At 41.6% G+C, this 18,302-nt stretch overlaps 1 protein-coding gene across 8 annotated transcripts in view; it reads right to left on the bottom strand.

The window, feature by feature from the left end:
• Window positions 1-18,302, bottom strand: part of Col24a1 (collagen, type XXIV, alpha 1) — a 259,542-nt gene that overhangs the window by 202,546 nt on the left and 38,694 nt on the right. For all 8 annotated transcript variants that reach the window (XR_001783751.2, XR_001783752.2, NM_027770.3 and 5 more), the window contains 5 exons: window positions 11,606-11,650; window positions 6,962-7,015; window positions 5,748-5,792; window positions 4,753-4,806; window positions 3,491-3,535 (listed from right to left, as the gene is read on the bottom strand). Coding sequence is in view for 5 of the 8 variants with exons in the window: in NM_027770.3 (NP_082046.2) it covers window positions 3,491-3,535; window positions 4,753-4,806; window positions 5,748-5,792; window positions 6,962-7,015; window positions 11,606-11,650 (243 nt within the window). In the remaining 3 variants the exon portion in view is untranslated. The remainder of the gene's footprint in view (window positions 1-3,490; window positions 3,536-4,752; window positions 4,807-5,747; window positions 5,793-6,961; window positions 7,016-11,605; window positions 11,651-18,302) is intronic.

Below are 18,302 nucleotides of genomic sequence, written 5' to 3'. Positions count from 1 at the left end.
ACACTAAGTTGACATACCAGTATATAGAGAGATATATCTTTCTAAGAAGTGGGAGGAGACCAGAATTATTTCTCTAGAGTTAGACAGATGAAGAACAGCCTAGATTTTCCTTCTGTGGATCCTACATACACAAATCTATTTCTAGCCTTTAAAAATCCTTCAGGAAGGACGCAGTCAAGGCTGGAGTGTACCAGGCTCTGTGATGTCCTCTATGTCCTCACAGCTAGGACAGCTTGACCCAAGAGTCCCAGGTGAAGCCTGGCATCTCAGCTGAGCCGATGACAGACTTTAGTAGGACTCTGAATCACTCCAGGCAGGCTGTTAGACCATGCCCCCACTCTCAGAGTCTTGTTCTTGAAGAATGGTCATCACCATGTGCTCCTACTCTGAGAACTCCTTCCCCTCATCTCAAAAAGTATTTGGAACACAGCACCTGTTAACTACACTTCCTGTCTTCCCTCAAAGATAACATAGCTGCAGATACTAGGCCTAACCGCCACACATCACTGTATGTTTCTTATTTTGGTGACCTACAAGGCTCTCTACATTTGCTATCTGCTATCAGCTCTGAACATAATCCCCCAGCTGACTGGCCACCTGTGGGTGACACGCCTCCGTGAAATCAAGTTTGGGATTTTCCAAAGAGCAGTGGGTGTCTCTTTCCCAACCTCATGGGTGAGGCAAACTCAAAGTCCTGGAATCTGGAACTTTCTACACATTCCTCATATAGTAGTTAGCCAAATATAGTTGCAATAGACAGCTCCATAAATAGAAACCAGAAAATAGGTATCATTTTCCTGGACAAGGAAGAAATCATTGGAAAATCAATGGCCGTCTATCAAAATACTCCAGCGTCTCCTTTATGACCCAATGAACTGCATTTTTTTTTTTCTCCTGAAGCAAAGAAAATACTGTCTCTGACTTCTCCAGAAGGCGTATGCTCCTGAGATGATAGTGGGCTCTACGTGTGTTTAAAGTTGCCGGGGCTAAACATAGACACTAATAACAGATGCTGAACAGAGAGCTTATACTCAACTCTTAACACTGGGGTTAGAAGCCAAAACATAGTTTACTTTAAATAGACTCCTCCAGCAGAAAGTTCTATGAGAAAAAGACGGGGCTGGGGCATCCTCTTCTATAGTTAGAAAAGCAACCCTCCCTACGGCTTTCAGTTTTGTTTTCCCAGGGCCATGACCTAGGACTCTTTTACCCTCAAACCTTAAATGTAATATGATGATTTGTAATCTACTAGTGTGCACATGCAGCTGTGTGCCTCTATAAGGCATACGTGGAGGACAGAGGGAAACCTTGGTCCTCACATTCTGTTGGAGACAGGATCTCTCATTGAGAAATGCTTGATTTGTTCAGCACTCCCTACCACTGTCTGCTGGTTTGTCTCAGGTTCTTAACTCCTAAAATAATTATTAATAGATAATGTGCTTTTTTTTAAGCATGAGAAGTTATATACTATTATAAATGATTTTTTTGGTTAGTAACTTTGATAGGAACAAGATGGGAAAACTGAGAGCCATGGACTGGAGCAGAAAAGACCAAAGCTGAGGAGCCTGGCCTACTGTCCACTTGAACAGACCCAGAGCTTCACAGTTTGCTTGGAAGTTTGACATATGATAAACAGAGCCTGAGTTCTGCTGGGGTGTGCAGGTAGGGGCTACCATGCAAAGAGCATGATACCTGTTCACGTGAAATAGAGCATAATAAGATAGCACAGCACACATAGTCCCTTACATATTGATGATGGTGGGATGCTATTTGCTGCCATTCCAGCTGTGAAAAAATTAGCTTTGAAGGTTGTTACAGATGCACGAAAACAAAAGGTGGGGTCTATTTTGCATTTTTTGTCAGTTTGATGGGCCTTTTTTTTTTTCCAATACATTGAAGTCTTCTAAGTAAAAAATTCAAACAACAATCATATTTTGGCCAAATATCACAGGGAAAAAAATTCAGACCTCTTTCTAAGTAGCTTGAGTAGAAGAAAAAAGCAGGAACTTCTAGATTTATAGTAACTGCATCTATGCTCGGGTCTTAGTGTTACTGCTTTTAACTACAATTCTGCATCTCAGACCTCCTTCTTCCTACCCTTACTGGCGCTAGAACCTATCCTGAGGTGCTTTCTACTACAAAGCTCAGAATACTATTTTAAATAATTTAAATATTACAGATAGTTAATGTTACAGATAACTTTGATTTTTAAAAAAAAATCACATTTATTTATTTACTTCACATACCAATATGAGCCCCCTCTCCTCCCAGCATCCCCTCGAATGGATCCTTCCCCCTCCACTTCTCCTTTGAGAAGAGGGAGCCCCCTCTAGGCATCATCCCTTCCACTACTTCTCCCTCCCAACCCCCCCCCCCCCAGCACATCAAGTCACTACAAGACTAGGGGCATCCTCTCCCACAGACAAGGTGATCCATTTAGGGAATGGGATCCACAGGCGGGCAGGCAACAAATTCAGGGACAGACCTCACTTCGAACTTTGACATTTTATTCATAAGGTTTTTTTTTTTTTTTAAAGTCCAAAAGAATAATATTGAATTTAAAAGGCAGGTTCAAAGAAAGAGGGAAATAGTAAACAAAGTAATTATTGGGATCTTTGTTCTTTACAACGCAAAATTCACAGATTTCTGTTGCTTTAAAATATATGTACTTGTAACAGATTTAGGTCTTTAGAAACAATTATATGTGCCAGACACATAGATCCCAATTTTGCTGGCACTAAGATAGTATTCATAAATACCAAAGTTTTGAGCCAAGCTATTGTGAAAGAATCTTTTCACCTTCACAATCACAGTACAGTAAGACTGTCACCTTAGAAGCTACCTTAGAGTGGTCAGAAAAATACCACAAATGGAAGAAGGATATTTAGTTAGCTCTGTTATCCTAGCCAGGGTTGTTCTCTGGACTAGTTTTGTCTAGTGAAATTCACATTCTGTATGTTTTTAAATCAGAAAATATAAGGCATGTAAGAAAAAAGACTCATAGGGTTGACCAAGCAGCAATCTAAGGGCTACATTCAACCGAGACAGTCCAATCTAAAATTGCAAGCATCCTTAAAATAATACATTTTTTGCAATGTTTTTGTTACTTCTGTGGGTCTCCAGAATTTCTTAGATGACAACATTGAGTCATGATGTCAAAAGGTTGGACATCTCTGTGTGGAACTTAAGATGTCTAGGGTAAAGCTGTGTTTCCATTCCTGTTTCAGTTGTTCCTGTATGTTCTGGCGTTATACTTCCTGGCCAGGGAGACAACAATTTATTTTGGGGCTACACCAAAAGGCTAAGAGGTATCTAAGAAGTACTATAGTTAGAGTTAATCTTCATCTACATTTTCTTTGCTGTATCAAGTATTATCTGCTACAATGTTAAAGCAGCACAACAAACAAAGACAGAGACACTCAGGAACATTTAAAGAAGGGAGAAACAAACAAGACTAGATCCTGCTGGACCTCAAGGACAAAGAACATACCTGTCTCCCCTTCGGACCCTTCTTTCCACGGACCCCAGGGGTGCCCTAGGATACAGAAAAGGCAAAAGCAAGCATTTGTTGAATGAAGTTATGCATTGGTTAGCACAGCTCTTTTTCTTAAATATCAATTAGTGAAATATATATATGAGTATCATGTCCAGAGAAGTCTCAATAGATTCCTTTAACTTCAATATATTCTTTAAAAAATATATTTAAGCCATTCTCCAGAGAAGATTGCTGATATCATTTAGTCTTTCAAATGGGGTCCTTGCCTTCCTGGGTAACGATGGTTCCTGGTGAAGAGTACGCATGCCACCAATAACGGGAACCAGACAAATAAGAGCATCTTATTTTCTACAGCTAAGACAGGCAAGGATGTCTGTCTTCCTAGGTCTCCTCTCTCTCTGTTTGGAGATAAACAGAGCTAATCAAATCCTCAAACTGCATGCTTCCAATTTTGTGTGAACCAATTACAGAAAAGCAAGGTAGAGAGAAAGATTCCCTGACTGCTGCAGACCATCTTTTATAAAGATGTCACCAGCTTTTCTTTAGGTTTCTGGTCATGTAAGAAGCAGTAGACTGTAACAGTCATCCACCGGGCTGGGTACCCAGAACATGGTGGCCGTGTTCTAAGCACTTGCACTTCTTGCACATGGTCGAGGATCAGTTGTTCTCTCTGTATATGTCTCACTCTCTCGTTCAATAATGAGAATAACAACAGCACTTGGTGAGCATTACAGGAATTAATCTATATGTAGTATTTGTATAGTAGTGTGTGTGTGTGTGTGTGTGTGTGACAATTTGGTAAATCATGTACTATTCCCATCATTATTCTTAATTTTTTCCCATTTCAATCCACTTTGAGTTTGAGTATCAATTAATTGATATCTAAAGCACCCTTCTTAATATGACCACCTTGACTTACAGTCATTTATGATCCCCAGAGAGGAAGAAATTCATCAGGACTAGGCATAGTTACACACAGCCTTATCTTCATATTTTAACGTGTACTTTAAAAGATTAAATTTAAAAACTCTAACTGGATATGGTCATGTGATATTTCCTACAAAAACTTCATTAGAATTTATAGAAGCCAAATATTATTTCTACAGGTGATTTCTCTTAGTAGAAGCCAAATACTATTTCTACAGGTGATTTCTCTTAGCCTAGGGTTAATTGCTAATTCAGTAAGAATTCTTCCCTGATATATGAGTTTCCCAGGAGAACGCTTCAGACGTAATATTTGAAGGAAATAACCTCACCCTTTCTCCTTCAGGTCCCAGCTGTCCCACCTCTCCAGGAGAACCGATGAAACCCTTCAAGCAAGAAAACAATCTTTATATTGTCTCGTTTCACTGCTCACTCCACAAAATTCTAAGTAGAAGTGTTTAAAAGTGTCATTTGTCTTAATATTAAATTTAAAGATGTAAAATTATGAACAGCTTCTCCTCATGTTACTGCTTTCTGTCAAAGCATTACACATTGATCTTTTTTCACTGATACAAAAGAGTCGAGTGCAACCCAAGGCACGGCAGCAACAGCAAATCAACACAGTCAAAGCCTTTCTCTCGCTGATGCTCTGGGGCAGGAAAACACATAGACCACTTATATAAAAGGGTAGACTGTAAGAAGCACAGGCATTTCAGTGAGGGGAGGGGAGAGATGCACAGCACATAAATCTTAGTAATTAGAGGCTGTGGATGTACACACCAAACCCAGCAATGACAGCTATGGGGTTGTAATTTGTAGTACACTCCATTTTCCCTTTTTTGTTTACTAAGGATGGCTCCCATTTTCCTTTAAAGGTTTAGAAGCATAATGGGATGGCCCTGATGTGAAGCTGACGTCCTTCTTCTCAGATGCGTCCTCACCCCTGACAGTGATGATGATTCTCACATATATCAAATCATCTCCACTTTAAACTGCTGTACATCTCTGCACCTCTTCACTCCAATGTGTCTTCTAAGGCTTTGGTGTGCTCATATGTAAATGATGCTGTACTCCGTGAGTACAGCATATCCTAGCATCACTAACAGCAAGTTAAGAATGGGAAGTGCATAAGAATGATGTAGACACAGCCTTGATGGGACCCATGGCTCCTGTGCACCAAGGGAAAATGGCAAACACATTCCTTTCTAACTAAATTTGCATAAAACTCAAGACAGCCAAGAAGTGTGGGAATGGCAAGTACTTTGTATCATTTCCTTCTACTTTCTTGCAGGCATACATAATAAACTGATGAAAAACGGCTACTTACTCGGACACCTTTGGAGCCTGGGTTACCCTCTGGTCCAGCTAAACCCTAGTGTGAACAAGAGATGTTGTCAGGATGGTAAAGTATGCCTGAAGAGCTAACAATTAGACTGATAAAACTACAAAAAGGGTATCATTTCTAAGACTATGAAATTCAGAGCTCAGTTTACCTAAAGAACATTACAAATGCTCAAAGATTTTTGGAACTTCAGAACCCAAAAGGCATTATGTACAGTGAATATATATATATATATTTAATATATTTAATATAAATATATTTATATATATGAATATATATATTTAAGTCATCTAAATAAAGAAATTGGCAAGTGTTGTTAGGAACAACAAACTATTTTTCTCTAAATTATTTTTCAATGGAAAATTGTTGGTCTTATGTTAGACTTACTCTTAATTTACTCTAAGATCTATTTTGGTAAGCTTTAAAGAGGCAGATATGTTTTAAACTTCAAATCATGTATGTCCTCATACTTTAGTTTTCTGATAACATACACCCTCACTAAATGGTTCCAGTACGCCATACATACAATACTGTCAGACAGTTCTAAGAGTCTAAGGTACACTTTTGTTAACAATTGATTAGCTCTCATATTGCCACTTGCAATTTTTCGATGATGAGGCTATAAATCTACAGCTCGATATCTACCTAGTTACTTTTAGAAACAATCAAGTAGTGAAAAGTCTAAGAAGAAAAACTATTATTAATTTACGTGAAATTGGGAAGGAAGTTGGAGGGAAATAGATACAAAATGTTTGAAACAGCTTTTCAAAACTGTACAATGAACTGAATTCATGTCAGATGCAAGTGTCCCATAGTGGTGTGTGAAGAACTGGCAACTGTTTCCCAAGCCTTCCTAAGTGTGTTATTAAAATAACACTTGTTGCGGAGACACCTTCACACTTATTTCATTTCAGTCAAGTTAGTGTGGCATTACTCCCTCAGGCATCATAACTTTAAAAATTCCACCACAAAAAATATATCAAATATATTTAAAAGCCAGGCTTCCACGTCCAACAAACCAGCCTACAGTACAGTATTCGAAGAATTTTTACAACTTTGATTTTGATTGTTTGTCTAAGTAATTCGCCATGAAGGAGAACTAACGTATCCATCATTTGAACAACAGCTCTCAAAATCAGAATATGCCATGCAGATGTGAAGAGGGACTCGAAGGAGAAGTGTAAATATAGTCACTGCACCTGCCTGCCAGGGTAGCCAGGTGAGCCAATATTACCAGCGAGTCCTGGAAGTCCCTGAAATGAAAAGTCAATAAATAAGACATTGGCAAACACCAGAGAACACCCAAGGAAATATATTTGGTATCTACAATACCTAAACTTTAATAATAATAATAATAATAATAAATAATTCCCATAAAATTATTGAGTATAGCATGGTATGTAGCATACTGAAATTGTTATTTAAAGAGAAGTTAAGTTGAAAGTTTTAATAAAAATGAATAAAACCATTACATAAAGGCCCCAAGTGTGATAATGACCACTAATAACAAAGGTGGGAGGGAGGGTCTAGTTCTGGCTACGTCAATGAGACAATTATTTCCCAGGTAGAGCAAGTACATGTCTTAATAGTATTTCATCAAGGAGGATCAGTAAACTTCCGCCCCTCGTTTCTGTCTAAGGTAGACATAGCGGTATAGAGAGTCTGGTTGAGTAAGTAGATCTTGATGGACACCTACCTTTATCATGCCATGGGTCTATCTCAAACTCACAGAACAGATCTGGGGGATGCTTGGATGGAATATTCATTTTCTGCTCCAAGTTCATACATTGAAACCCTAAGTCCAACACTCAGACCTGATGGTTTAAGGGGTAGCACGGCCTTTTGGAGGTAGTTATGTTAAATGCGTGGAGTCCTCATGAATGGCCCTTACGTGAACAGGTCAAGAGCTGGGTAGCCCTGCCAGGATATAAGGCAGCTGTCTCCTGCCCTGAATACAGCCCTCCCTAGAGTCCATCCAGGCTGGCCTACTGAGCATCTTAGATGTTAGAGATAAAGCTTTGTTGTTTACAAGCCATCTGGCCAGCGGAATTTTGACATAGTAGCCCAGGCTAATGTAGACAGAGTGAATTCACTTGGAATTGATACACTTTGTATTCTTGGCTTCAGATACATTTTGCTCCAAGAAAACTGATATAGAGATTCGAAAGACATCAGAGAGGAAATCTGCTGCAGAATGGCTGAAAAAAATTAGTAAAAAAAATATATTATTTTTTTGCATCCTCTTTCACTGATGTTTTAAAGATTTTATCTACTTACGCAGCTGTTTACGTGTATGAGTCAGAAGAGGGCAGCAGATCTCCTAGGACTAGAGTTACAGATGGTTGTGAGCCACCCTGTGGGTGCTGGAACTAAACCCTAGTCCTCTGGAAAAACACCCAGTGCTCTTAGTTACTGAACCAGCTGTCCACATACTCATCAATATTCATTCATCCATTCATCTGTTTCCTCGGGGTTTATGTGTCTTAAGCGACTCCTAAATGAAGGAAAGTTAAAAGAAGATGTGCTGTGCTGCTCTTATTTAACACCATATGCCAACAGCGGTAGAACAGTGGGTGGCATTCTAGAGTCCAGTGACACGGAACCCACTTCCAGCTTACTGCCTATAAAGAGAGAGCAGACTGCCTTTTGTCTGCCACCTTCTGAGGCACACAGAAGCACCACCTCCAGTTAAATACTGAAACCTCAGCACTCCTAAAAATCTGGAGAGGTCAGGAGAAAGAACAGACCCAGGGAAAAGCAAACGGAGGATAGAATTTAAAGTCCCTCCCTCTTGTTTTAGTTTTGTTCTCCTGTCCCTTTTCCTGTCCCCTTTGACCAACAATTATTCCTCCCTAAGACTGTTTAGACAGCGCGTATTTTACCTGTGCTTTACATCTGGTAAGTGGATATTATTTTACATCCGGAGCGATGAAGATATGTAGAAGTAATGAATGGAGATAGTTTAATGGACTGTGAATGAACACTGGCCTTCTGAGGCTTTTACAACAAAAATTCTTATCTACGTGAGAACCATCTCTAAAACTTTATATATAAATTATTACCCTATTGATATCAACTATGTAAGGTATTTTATTCATGTCCTATTCACTGAGCATTATACAGACACTAAGTTCACGTCTCCTGTTCAATCTCTTTTAAAAACCCTGTAAAACAGATATTATTGTTCCTGTGTGATAGATTTGAGGAAAAGAGATAGAATATTTCAGTCATCAGCAGCACGGAGACCATGGCTAGTACATGGGACACTAGGACTTAAATCAATGATTCTAGTTCCAGAGACTGCTACTCACGGACGCTCTCTTATGTGAGTGTGGTACGCAGTTAACACTCTAGGAAAAGCCTCCTGTGTGTGACCTTTGCCCCAGTCTATCTACAACTGTCTTCTTTAATGTCTCATCCGATTCCAAAACACACAGACCTAAGTCGAGAGTCATGAGCCGTTGTGTTTGGATATGAGGCTGGGAAGGGTTGAGACACATTTAAAAGGCAGTTTTTATTTATAGGTCATTGTCTCTCTGACTAACAGCAACCACCATGCCTGGCTCATTCCCTTCCTAGCTACATTAGGTTAACTGAACTCATTTTTTTTAAGTGAGTCTGCAATGGAACACAAGGGGAATCTGATTCAGGATGGGTTCCTAACACATCCCAGCTGCGGGGAGGAAACAGGAGAATTCCATTGTGTCTCAGTCCCCCTCTAAGAGCCAAGCACCAAGAAAGCCAGCAGCAAGCGTCCCTCATGGTCTTCACAATTCACTAGCATACTGTGGGACAGCCACACTCTAAAATCTACTGTGACAAGCACAGAAACGCAAAGGCACTGTGGCTGAGTTCACTCTGTACTTAAAAATGGATTTAAAAATATATATTCTCAGCGGGAGAGGAGGAAGCCTGTCCCAATGTCACTTCTTATGCAAAGGACGTCAAAACAGCCGTGCTTAATTGACAACTTCATTAAGAATTTCAGCAATGTCACTCCAGGACCTTTCTACACAATCTTGGTTTTCTTATGAGCAACACAGAGTAATGACACCTGGGTCATGTGACTATTATGTGGAGAAGATGGACAGTATACAGGAATAGCTTCTACAGTGGAAACTGCAGCTGTAGGCCAATGCTACTGAGCATTTCATTAATTAGCACATGTAAAATATTAAGTATCCTACAGGCTGCAGTCCATCATAATACAGTTTGGCAAAAAGTCCAGGCTCAGCCAGCTCTGATGAAAATGAGATAATTGTGTTCTCAAGTGTTTGCTGGCTGATTTACTGATAATTTTTTTCCCCCAGAAATGAATCTTAGGATCACAGCCACACTCTAAGTAAAATGAATCAATTACTTTCCTTGGCACATCTGGTATTCTCAGGGTTGAAATGAAAGATTATTGTTCCTCAAGCCACTATGAATGTTCACTCCTCTTTTTCTAGTCTTTATAAAGGGTATGCGTATGTGTGTGAGCATGTCTCTCTCTATGTGTGTGTGTGAACGTGTGCACACAGAGGCCAGAGGCTAACCGTGGGGCCATTCCTCAGGAGCCATCTACCTTACTTTTAGTTATGAGTCTCTCACTGAGAGCCAGGTTTGCCAAGTAGACCCTGACCCAAGGGCAGTGAAGCCCAAGGATCCTTCTGTCTCTTATGTGCGTGCTAGGAATCAAAGTGAGGTCTTTGTGGCAAGTGCTTTACCATTGGAATGCTCTCGTCCATATCTTCCAGTCTTTAAAACTAAATCAAGACTCCCCAGCTAGTAGTACTATTACCCTTCAGAGCAATACCATGTGAGTTAACAGAACCAGATAGCTGAGCAGTTGGGAAGATTCATTCAGTAGTGACAACGGTGTGTTGTCACTGATGTCTGACAAACTGGGCTCCTTCATTGGAGTCAACACATTTCCGCCAAGGCAGTTCCAGGGATGCTCCCCCACCCCCCTCTTACTCCCATCCTGTAAATGTTCACATGCCTTTCAGCACTTGTCCGAGCTTCAGGAAGCCAAGCCTGCATCTGCTACTGATAGACACACCACCTTCCTGGCCATGGGTGGTAATTAGTAATCTTGAAAAATTGCACCTCAGGGACTGGAAGAGCAATGCTGTCCCACTTCATATGAATCACAGAGGAATCTGGCTTTGTTTCGTTATTTGTGTATTTCCCTCAGACACTCATCCTCACTTCTTATTGAGGAGTTTTCTTCAGGGCTTCCTGAGGCTCTACTGAATCATTGGTTACAGCATTGTTACCTTAGCTGGGTTCTGTTCCTCCCTCTCACTGACTACGAGTACATATTTTCTATGGTGCAATGTCTTTTTTTTTTTTCCGGTGGGAGAGAAAAGAAGCACCATGATCCATACCCAAGCAGTTACAAATGTATGCTGCCTTTTACACAGTTCATGCTCGTGGGTGCCCATGCATAAGGATAACAATGTGTAGACCATTTTAGTTTGAATTGCTGCTGATTAGGGTCTCATAATCCAATTAGAACCGAGTGAATTCTAAAGTTGAAGGTCAGCGGTGCGCATAGATATGTATATTTTCTTGGAGAGGGCCTGTAGTCATTACAGAATGCTCGAAGAGACTTGTGAATCAGAGGTTTAAGACCCACTGTTCTGAACACAGCAGGAAAAGAGAAAGCAAGAAGACTAAAACGTTGCTAGTTCATAATTTTGCTGATAATCTATAGCTAGTCGATTAAAAGCTGTTCTTTTTGCTCTATATAAAATGAGAATAACTCGGAGGAAACATGGCAGTGGCGAGAGAGGAATTATCTCCCCGGCGAGATGCTTTATGCCCACCTTAGCGACCAGAGAATGCCAGAAAGCACTTACGTGTTCGCCGCGGAGTCCGGGGAGCCCTGGATGTCCTTTGAGACCCTACGAGGAAAGAAATGGAGATCTGGCATGGAAAGTTAACCCACAGAAAGCAGTTGACTAACAAAATGTAGATTCTAAAAATCTTGGGATCTCTGTTTCTATGTTTACTTGCTCTGTTTTTTAACACTGGACGCTGAACCCAGAGCCTCACACACTCCAGGCAAGCAAGCATCCCACCACTGAGCTATATCCCCAGCCCCTAATTAGCTTTTGATCACTACTGTTAGTTCCCTAATCAATACAATATTCTCTCTATTTCTTACTAAATTTGAATACGAGTTTAATTCATATTTTAAAAACTGAATTCTAAAAATAACTGTTATAAAAGGCTCCAATCTAGCAAAGAATCTGCTAAATATACTGAGGCTTTTTAGAAGTGTGTTTAGCTCAGTAGTATTGAGACAACATGCCTTCAGACATAATCTGTTTATCATTACTGAGAAGTTGGACCACATCCAGCCCTGTCTCTAATCCAGTCACTGTTGCAATTCATGAATGAACTGACCAAGGAAAGAGACTGTCCACAGATTCATCCAAAGGGCTCTTTAAAAAAAAAAAAGCCATCTAGGAAATCAACTATAGAAATCTTTTCTAGGTCAGAGAAACACGAACAAATCCTAATCCCTCATTAACACCCTAGGTTATAACATAGATGGTGAAATTAACCCCACTAGAGAGATCTGCAACAGAATAAAAGAAGTTGAAACAAAGAAGAAAGGAGAGATTTTTGAGGCTTATTGATACAAACTTAGTGGATCAATATTCATTTCCAGAAACTTCAGTGAACATAGAGAACAGTTCCTTTCTTTTTTCCCCCTTTCTTTGGTGTGTGTATGCATGTGTACATACATGCCCATGCGTGTATGGGCTTGTTTGTATGTATTTGTGCATGTGTGGCCAGACCATAGGTTGATGTCTGGTTCTTACTCAAGCTTCCTCCATGTTTTTGGAGACAGGGTTTCTCAGAAAGCTGGGAGTTTACTGATTTAGGTTTTTGGCCAGAAAGCCCTAGGAATCCTCCTGCCTCTGCCACGCCAAGCTGTGTTACAAAACTGCACCCTCACACCTGGCTTCTGAACACGGTGCCAAGGCTCTACACTCAGATCCTCAGGCTTGGGCAACTAGTACATTACTGACCAAGTCATATTCCCCACTCAAACCTCCTTTTCTAACCTACCTCAGAATTGGACTGGAAAGATGGGCTTAGGAGTTAAAGGCCGGGCTCGATATCAAAGGAAACACATAGAAATTGAAACAAAATATAACTCTTATGTGAACCAACCAGCTATAAATGTCAACATATCCCATCTCTATATCTCAAGAAACAAAGGGTTTTTTTCTTTTTTTAGTGGTTCACAGTGACCTAGTGAAGCGAATGCGGATCAGTTGCTGTAGGGAAGGCAAGTTTAGATAGGCAGATTAGAGACTGGAATAAGGATTTGGTTCCCTAATGAGCCTACAGAGAAGTAGCTGCTTTTGGAAGCTCTGGGGATTTTAAAGTCAGAAGCATAACAAGAACGCTAATGCACAGAGCTGTCTTGGAAACTGCTGTGGTTTGGATACAGGATGGCCTTGCCACAGGTCATGTTAAAGTTGGTCCCGGGATAACAATGCTGACGGAGGTGCCTGTATGAAGCGAGCGAATCCACAAGAAGGGCGATGCCTTTGTTTGGGGAGGGAATTCTCTCTCTTGGGACTGGCCTTAGGATCTACCTAAAAAAGCATCCTCCATCCTTCTGTTATCCAGCATAAGTGGCATCGAAGAGCATGCAGCCAGCCTCGCTGCAGGCCAGGCTAAGCACTAGCAGCGCAGACACCAACCAGCACCAGGCTTTTGGACTTTCCAGTCTCCAGAAACAGGAGAGATGAGATAAATCTCTTCTTTATAAGTTTTCCAGCATCAGACACTGCCACAGCAATGTAAACACAGGCTAAAGCAGGAACCCGAGAGCAGACAGAGAAACAGGAGTCTAGAGGTGAGGCTTTATGGTCTGTATGTAGAAAGGTAGAGGAAAGAGGCAAAGGCCTGAGAGCCAATTCATTTGTAATTAGGCTCTAAGAGTGAGGCGGGGAAGCAGCCGCAAGACGAAGGAAGAGTGGAAAGGAGAGGAATGAAATTCCTTAGCCATAATGAATTAAATCCACCATTTCCCAAAATCCCAGTCAGCTGCCAATCAATAGTCCTATGACATCAGTATTATCTCCACCTTTATAGATGAGGAAACAGAAGCCAGTTAAATGGCATAATCAACAGCACAGAGAATCGCAGAGCTTTGATAGATATATCAAGAACTGCATAACCTGTCCCTATCTCACACTCACATGTAACTGGACTTCACTGTCACGTCATTGTGTCCAAACTGATGAACGAGAAGGACACCTCCAAAGTCCCGACACTACCAGTCACTTGTGTATTATGCCTGACAGCACCTAATGTGTGCTGTGTTTTCACTTGGCTTTAAGATGTTCCATTTTTCAAGATAGCCAAAGAGTAATTAAAAATATGAGGCATCAAAGCCAGGTTGATTCCTCTGTAGGGTTAGAGATAAGAACTCATGTGGTGGTGACTCTCTGAGGTGAGGCAGAACTCTCATCTGAGAGAGCCTAGGAGACAGGAAAGAACAGTGAAGAGCCAGGACATGAGGTGCAGAAGTCGGAGTGACTCTCCCACCACCATCTCTCTGAGGAAGCAGGTGCCCCCTCCCTCCCTTTCCCTTCTGCGAGCTTGAGTCTATAGCTATGTGTGGCATGCTTTTCTCTGGCATTCTTCCTCCCTCACCCACAGTGAAACAGCATGAAGCACTGGTCTCAGGTACCTCTGGACTATTTTCCTGGATGCATTCTACAACAGTGCAGTATCTCCTGCATGCACATCCCACCCCCTTCAGGGAACCTTCAGTCAGAGAGCCTGAGAAAACACCAGTACCTCCCAGCATGACCTGTTCTTCACGAGTTCAATCCCAGCTGGACTCAGCCATCGCAGTTGACATTTGACCCAAGAGAGAGCAATACCCAGCCTGGCCATTAGCCCATGAGATCAGTTAGAATGAAGAAATTCGTCTAAACAGAGTCGCTGTTTCAATTACTTTATCTTTTCTGGTCATATAAAACAAGAATGCTGAAACATTCGGGTACTCCCTAGTGGGGACTGTGAGCTGCTATAAGAACAAGGAAAACTGAGAGTGATTGGCGGTGATGCTGAGAAAAGTTGTCAGAGGAGAAGAAAGACAACTTTAAATGGTATATTGATGGGGGGAGGGAGAAGGAGAAGGAGGGGAAGGGTGGTTGGGAAAGAGGGAAGGAGGAAAAAAGGAGGGAGGGAGAGAAACAGGGAGGGAGGGGGGAGGGAGAGAGGGAGAACGCACATTAAACATCCACAAATATGCCACTAAGCTACCCAGATCTGCTTGGCATCAGCCTGTCTCTATAAGGGTCATCATATTACAGCCCTATTTTTAGATTCCACATGATTCCCCTTTCCTTTAATGCTTCAGCAGGGATTGAAACTCTGACCCCTGTGTGATAGCCTATGGCACTGTCCTTTGCAATCAAAAGCATCTAAGTGAAACAAGATGTTGTCTGTGTCTGTTCTCAGTGTTACTAACATGCACAGAGCAGGCACAGTGGGTTCTGGCTCCAATCTCTTCAGTGACTAGTCATATCACAAGCCTCGGCGTCATCATATGTAAAATGATAGCATTGAATTGGGTAATTGCTAAATTGCAGTTGCTAGAATTCTGTAAGTGCAAGAATCCGTCAGAAAGGATGTTGAGTTTGCAAAATTTAGCTGATATATGGATAAAAAGCAGATCTGAGACTCACTGTAGGCTTGAAGACATGGGATGAATTCAAGACGGGTGTACTTAAAAGCAAACCCAATCTCAGGGTCTGTAGGTTGGCTCTTCATTCCATCAAAAGCAAAGACCATTTGAAGATGTGAGGTCCCCACAGACTTTCAAGCTGGACACACAATCCTTAGTTGGTGATGCTATTTGGGGAACTGCAGACACTAGAACAAAGGGCTAGCAGATCACTACAGGAGCACCTTTAAGGTGAAATCAGGCCCCAGTCTCTTCCTAGCCCTGCTTCCTGACCACTTGAGGTGAGGAACTCCTCTTGGGCATGCTCCCTACTATGGTGTACTGTCTCATCTTAGTGCTCACAGTCAGGGCAATCAAGGAACACAGACAAGAATCTGAAGCTGGGAGCAAAAGTAAGTAATCCCTTCCTTCATGTTGCTTACCAGATATTGGAAAGAGAATGCTGGGTTGAGGGGAGTGAAAGAGGGTGGACTGCATAGTACTGTTATAATCTAGATGGAAGACGTTTGTAAGTCATGAAGCGTGGTAAAATTAGAGGGGATAAACAGAACCCTTAAGGAGTTTAACCTTAAAGCTTAAAAATGGCACACACCTTTAATCCCAGCACTGAGGCAGAGGCAGAGGCAGAGGCAGAGGCAGAGGCAGAGGCAGAGGCAGAGGCAGAGGCAGAGGCAGAGGCAGAGGCAGAGGCAGAGGCAGAGGCAGAGGCAGAGGCAGAGGCAGAGGCAGAGGCAGAGGCAGAGGCAGAGGCAGAGGCAGAGGCAGAGGCAGAGGCAGAAGCAGAAGCAGAGGCAGAAGCAGAGGTAGAGGCAGAGAGGCAGAGGCAGGAGGATTTCTGAGTTTGAAGCCAGCTTGGTCAACAGTGTGAGCTCCAGGACAGCATGGGCTACACAGAGAAATCCTGTCTGGAAAAAACAAAACAAAACAAAAGGGGGAGTGGCTTCTTTTCCCGACATCAGTGTTGTCTTTCAGTGCCCAGGTGGGAGTGGATGACATGTTGGGAAGATGGGTGGGAAATTACTTGAATAGAATCAAGATTCTAACTGAGAGCATTTTATTTGACTCGAGTAAAACATCAAAAGGTCAAAAATTAACAATATATCATCTTTTTCACTGAAGACATTGATAAGAATAGAGGAAAAACACCCATTAAAGAAATTGGTCAATAAGAAAACTTCATATCTCTATGTCAAAAGCAGTTTAAAACACACTACAATAAATTATAGAATTACCTTAAATTTGTGGCAGGAGTTCCCATAAAAGTAGAGCTTGAAGTCTATTTTTACATGGAGATTTTAATTTTAAATTTATTTGTTTTTATTCAATTTATCTATTTATGCATGCGCACGCGCGTGCACACACACACAAGCTTGTGCCACAGATATGTGTGGAAATCAGAAGATCGGTTACAGTAGTCGCTTTTCTCCTTCTATCATGAGGTCCAGGGATAAAACTCAGGTTGTGGGTCTAAGTTAGTCGTCAGCACCTCCCTCTACCTACTGAGCCAACTGGCCAGGCCAAGATTTTAATTTTAGTACTTCTTTGAGTTACAACAGGCTTTTGAATTGAAAACCTGTACTGAATTAACCGCAGCAGTGCCCAGTGACGGCAGCTGATTCTGAGGCTATAGATATAATTATAGAGGCTGAAATACCTTAAGTCAAATGAAATTATTGCCAATGTTGAAATATCAACAACCCCAATCAGACTGAAGGGAGATTTTTCAAAGCCCTCCAGCTGACAAGTTTTGGCTACCCCTAGCTTCCATCCCAGAGCGTTCAGAACCATGTGGCCTTGTCCCCCAATCCTGTTTGCAGGAAGGGCAGAGGGTAGAAATGGAGACAGGGGATGTGGGACATCTTGTAAGTGGTAGCTTTGGATTTAGATGCTAGCACCACATTTGGCTGAGGATCGAGCCAAGGTGAACTAGCCTTGCAGACTTTTATAGGAAGGAGGACGGGCCAGCAAGAGGTGACGTATAGAGTTGGCTATAGAATGGTGGAAATCTTCACATTGTCTCCTCCGGCCCTGACCTGCAGCCAAGCTGGATTCTTTTATTAGTTCTCCCACGGACATTCATTAAGACCCCTCGTCAGTGCTGCTGTCACTTTAACAGCAGTGAGGGGACTGGGAAACCACAGTGAGGGGACTGGGAAACCACAGTGAGGGGACTGGGAAACCACAGTGAGGGGACTGGGAAACCACAGAGGAGTCCGTGGAAGCAGTTTCTTCCTTTCTTTCCTGCTTCCTACGAACTTTTACTCTATTGTGTCTCTTTTACTGTGGACTTTTTCAAAAAGCTGAATCAACTGTAGTCAAATAAAATAAGAGTTTGTGTTGACTTATGACGATTAATTTAAAGCCCAGGACTGCTTTCTGATATTCAGAGAGGCCACGCACTGGGACGGAGCGCTTCAGATGTCAATGTGTTTTACAGTTAGCTGCTTACATTCCCGAGCCCTCTCAAACCTAGGAGACCTTTGCATGTGATTACACTCCTGATGCTCTTACTCTGCAAAATAGCAGGCTTCCAATTTTAATATCACAGCTGATGGCTATTTATAAAGCAATCTGAAGAGCTATCTTTGAATCCAAGCTTGGACTCACATCCTTTGTCCCCTGTCCAACTCAGCATGCATTCTGGTTTCAATTTATCTGCCGTTTTGGCAAAAAAAAAAAAAAAAAAAAAAAAAAAGTAAGTGGGAATTAAAAATATACTTTAGCTCCTAGGAAATACAAGAGTTACGCAAAGATGGTGAATAGAGGCAGTGTAATAGAGGGGTCAACAGAGGGGACAAACGTTGCTGGATAGAGATGCTTCTATTTTAAAA

Source organism: Mus musculus, chromosome 3, assembly GCF_000001635.26.
Source record: "Mus musculus strain C57BL/6J chromosome 3, GRCm38.p6 C57BL/6J".
Lineage (NCBI taxonomy): Eukaryota > Metazoa > Chordata > Mammalia > Rodentia > Muridae > Mus > Mus musculus.
Note: the sequence above shows the minus strand (reverse complement) of the source record. Positions and strands in the feature narration are given on the sequence as shown.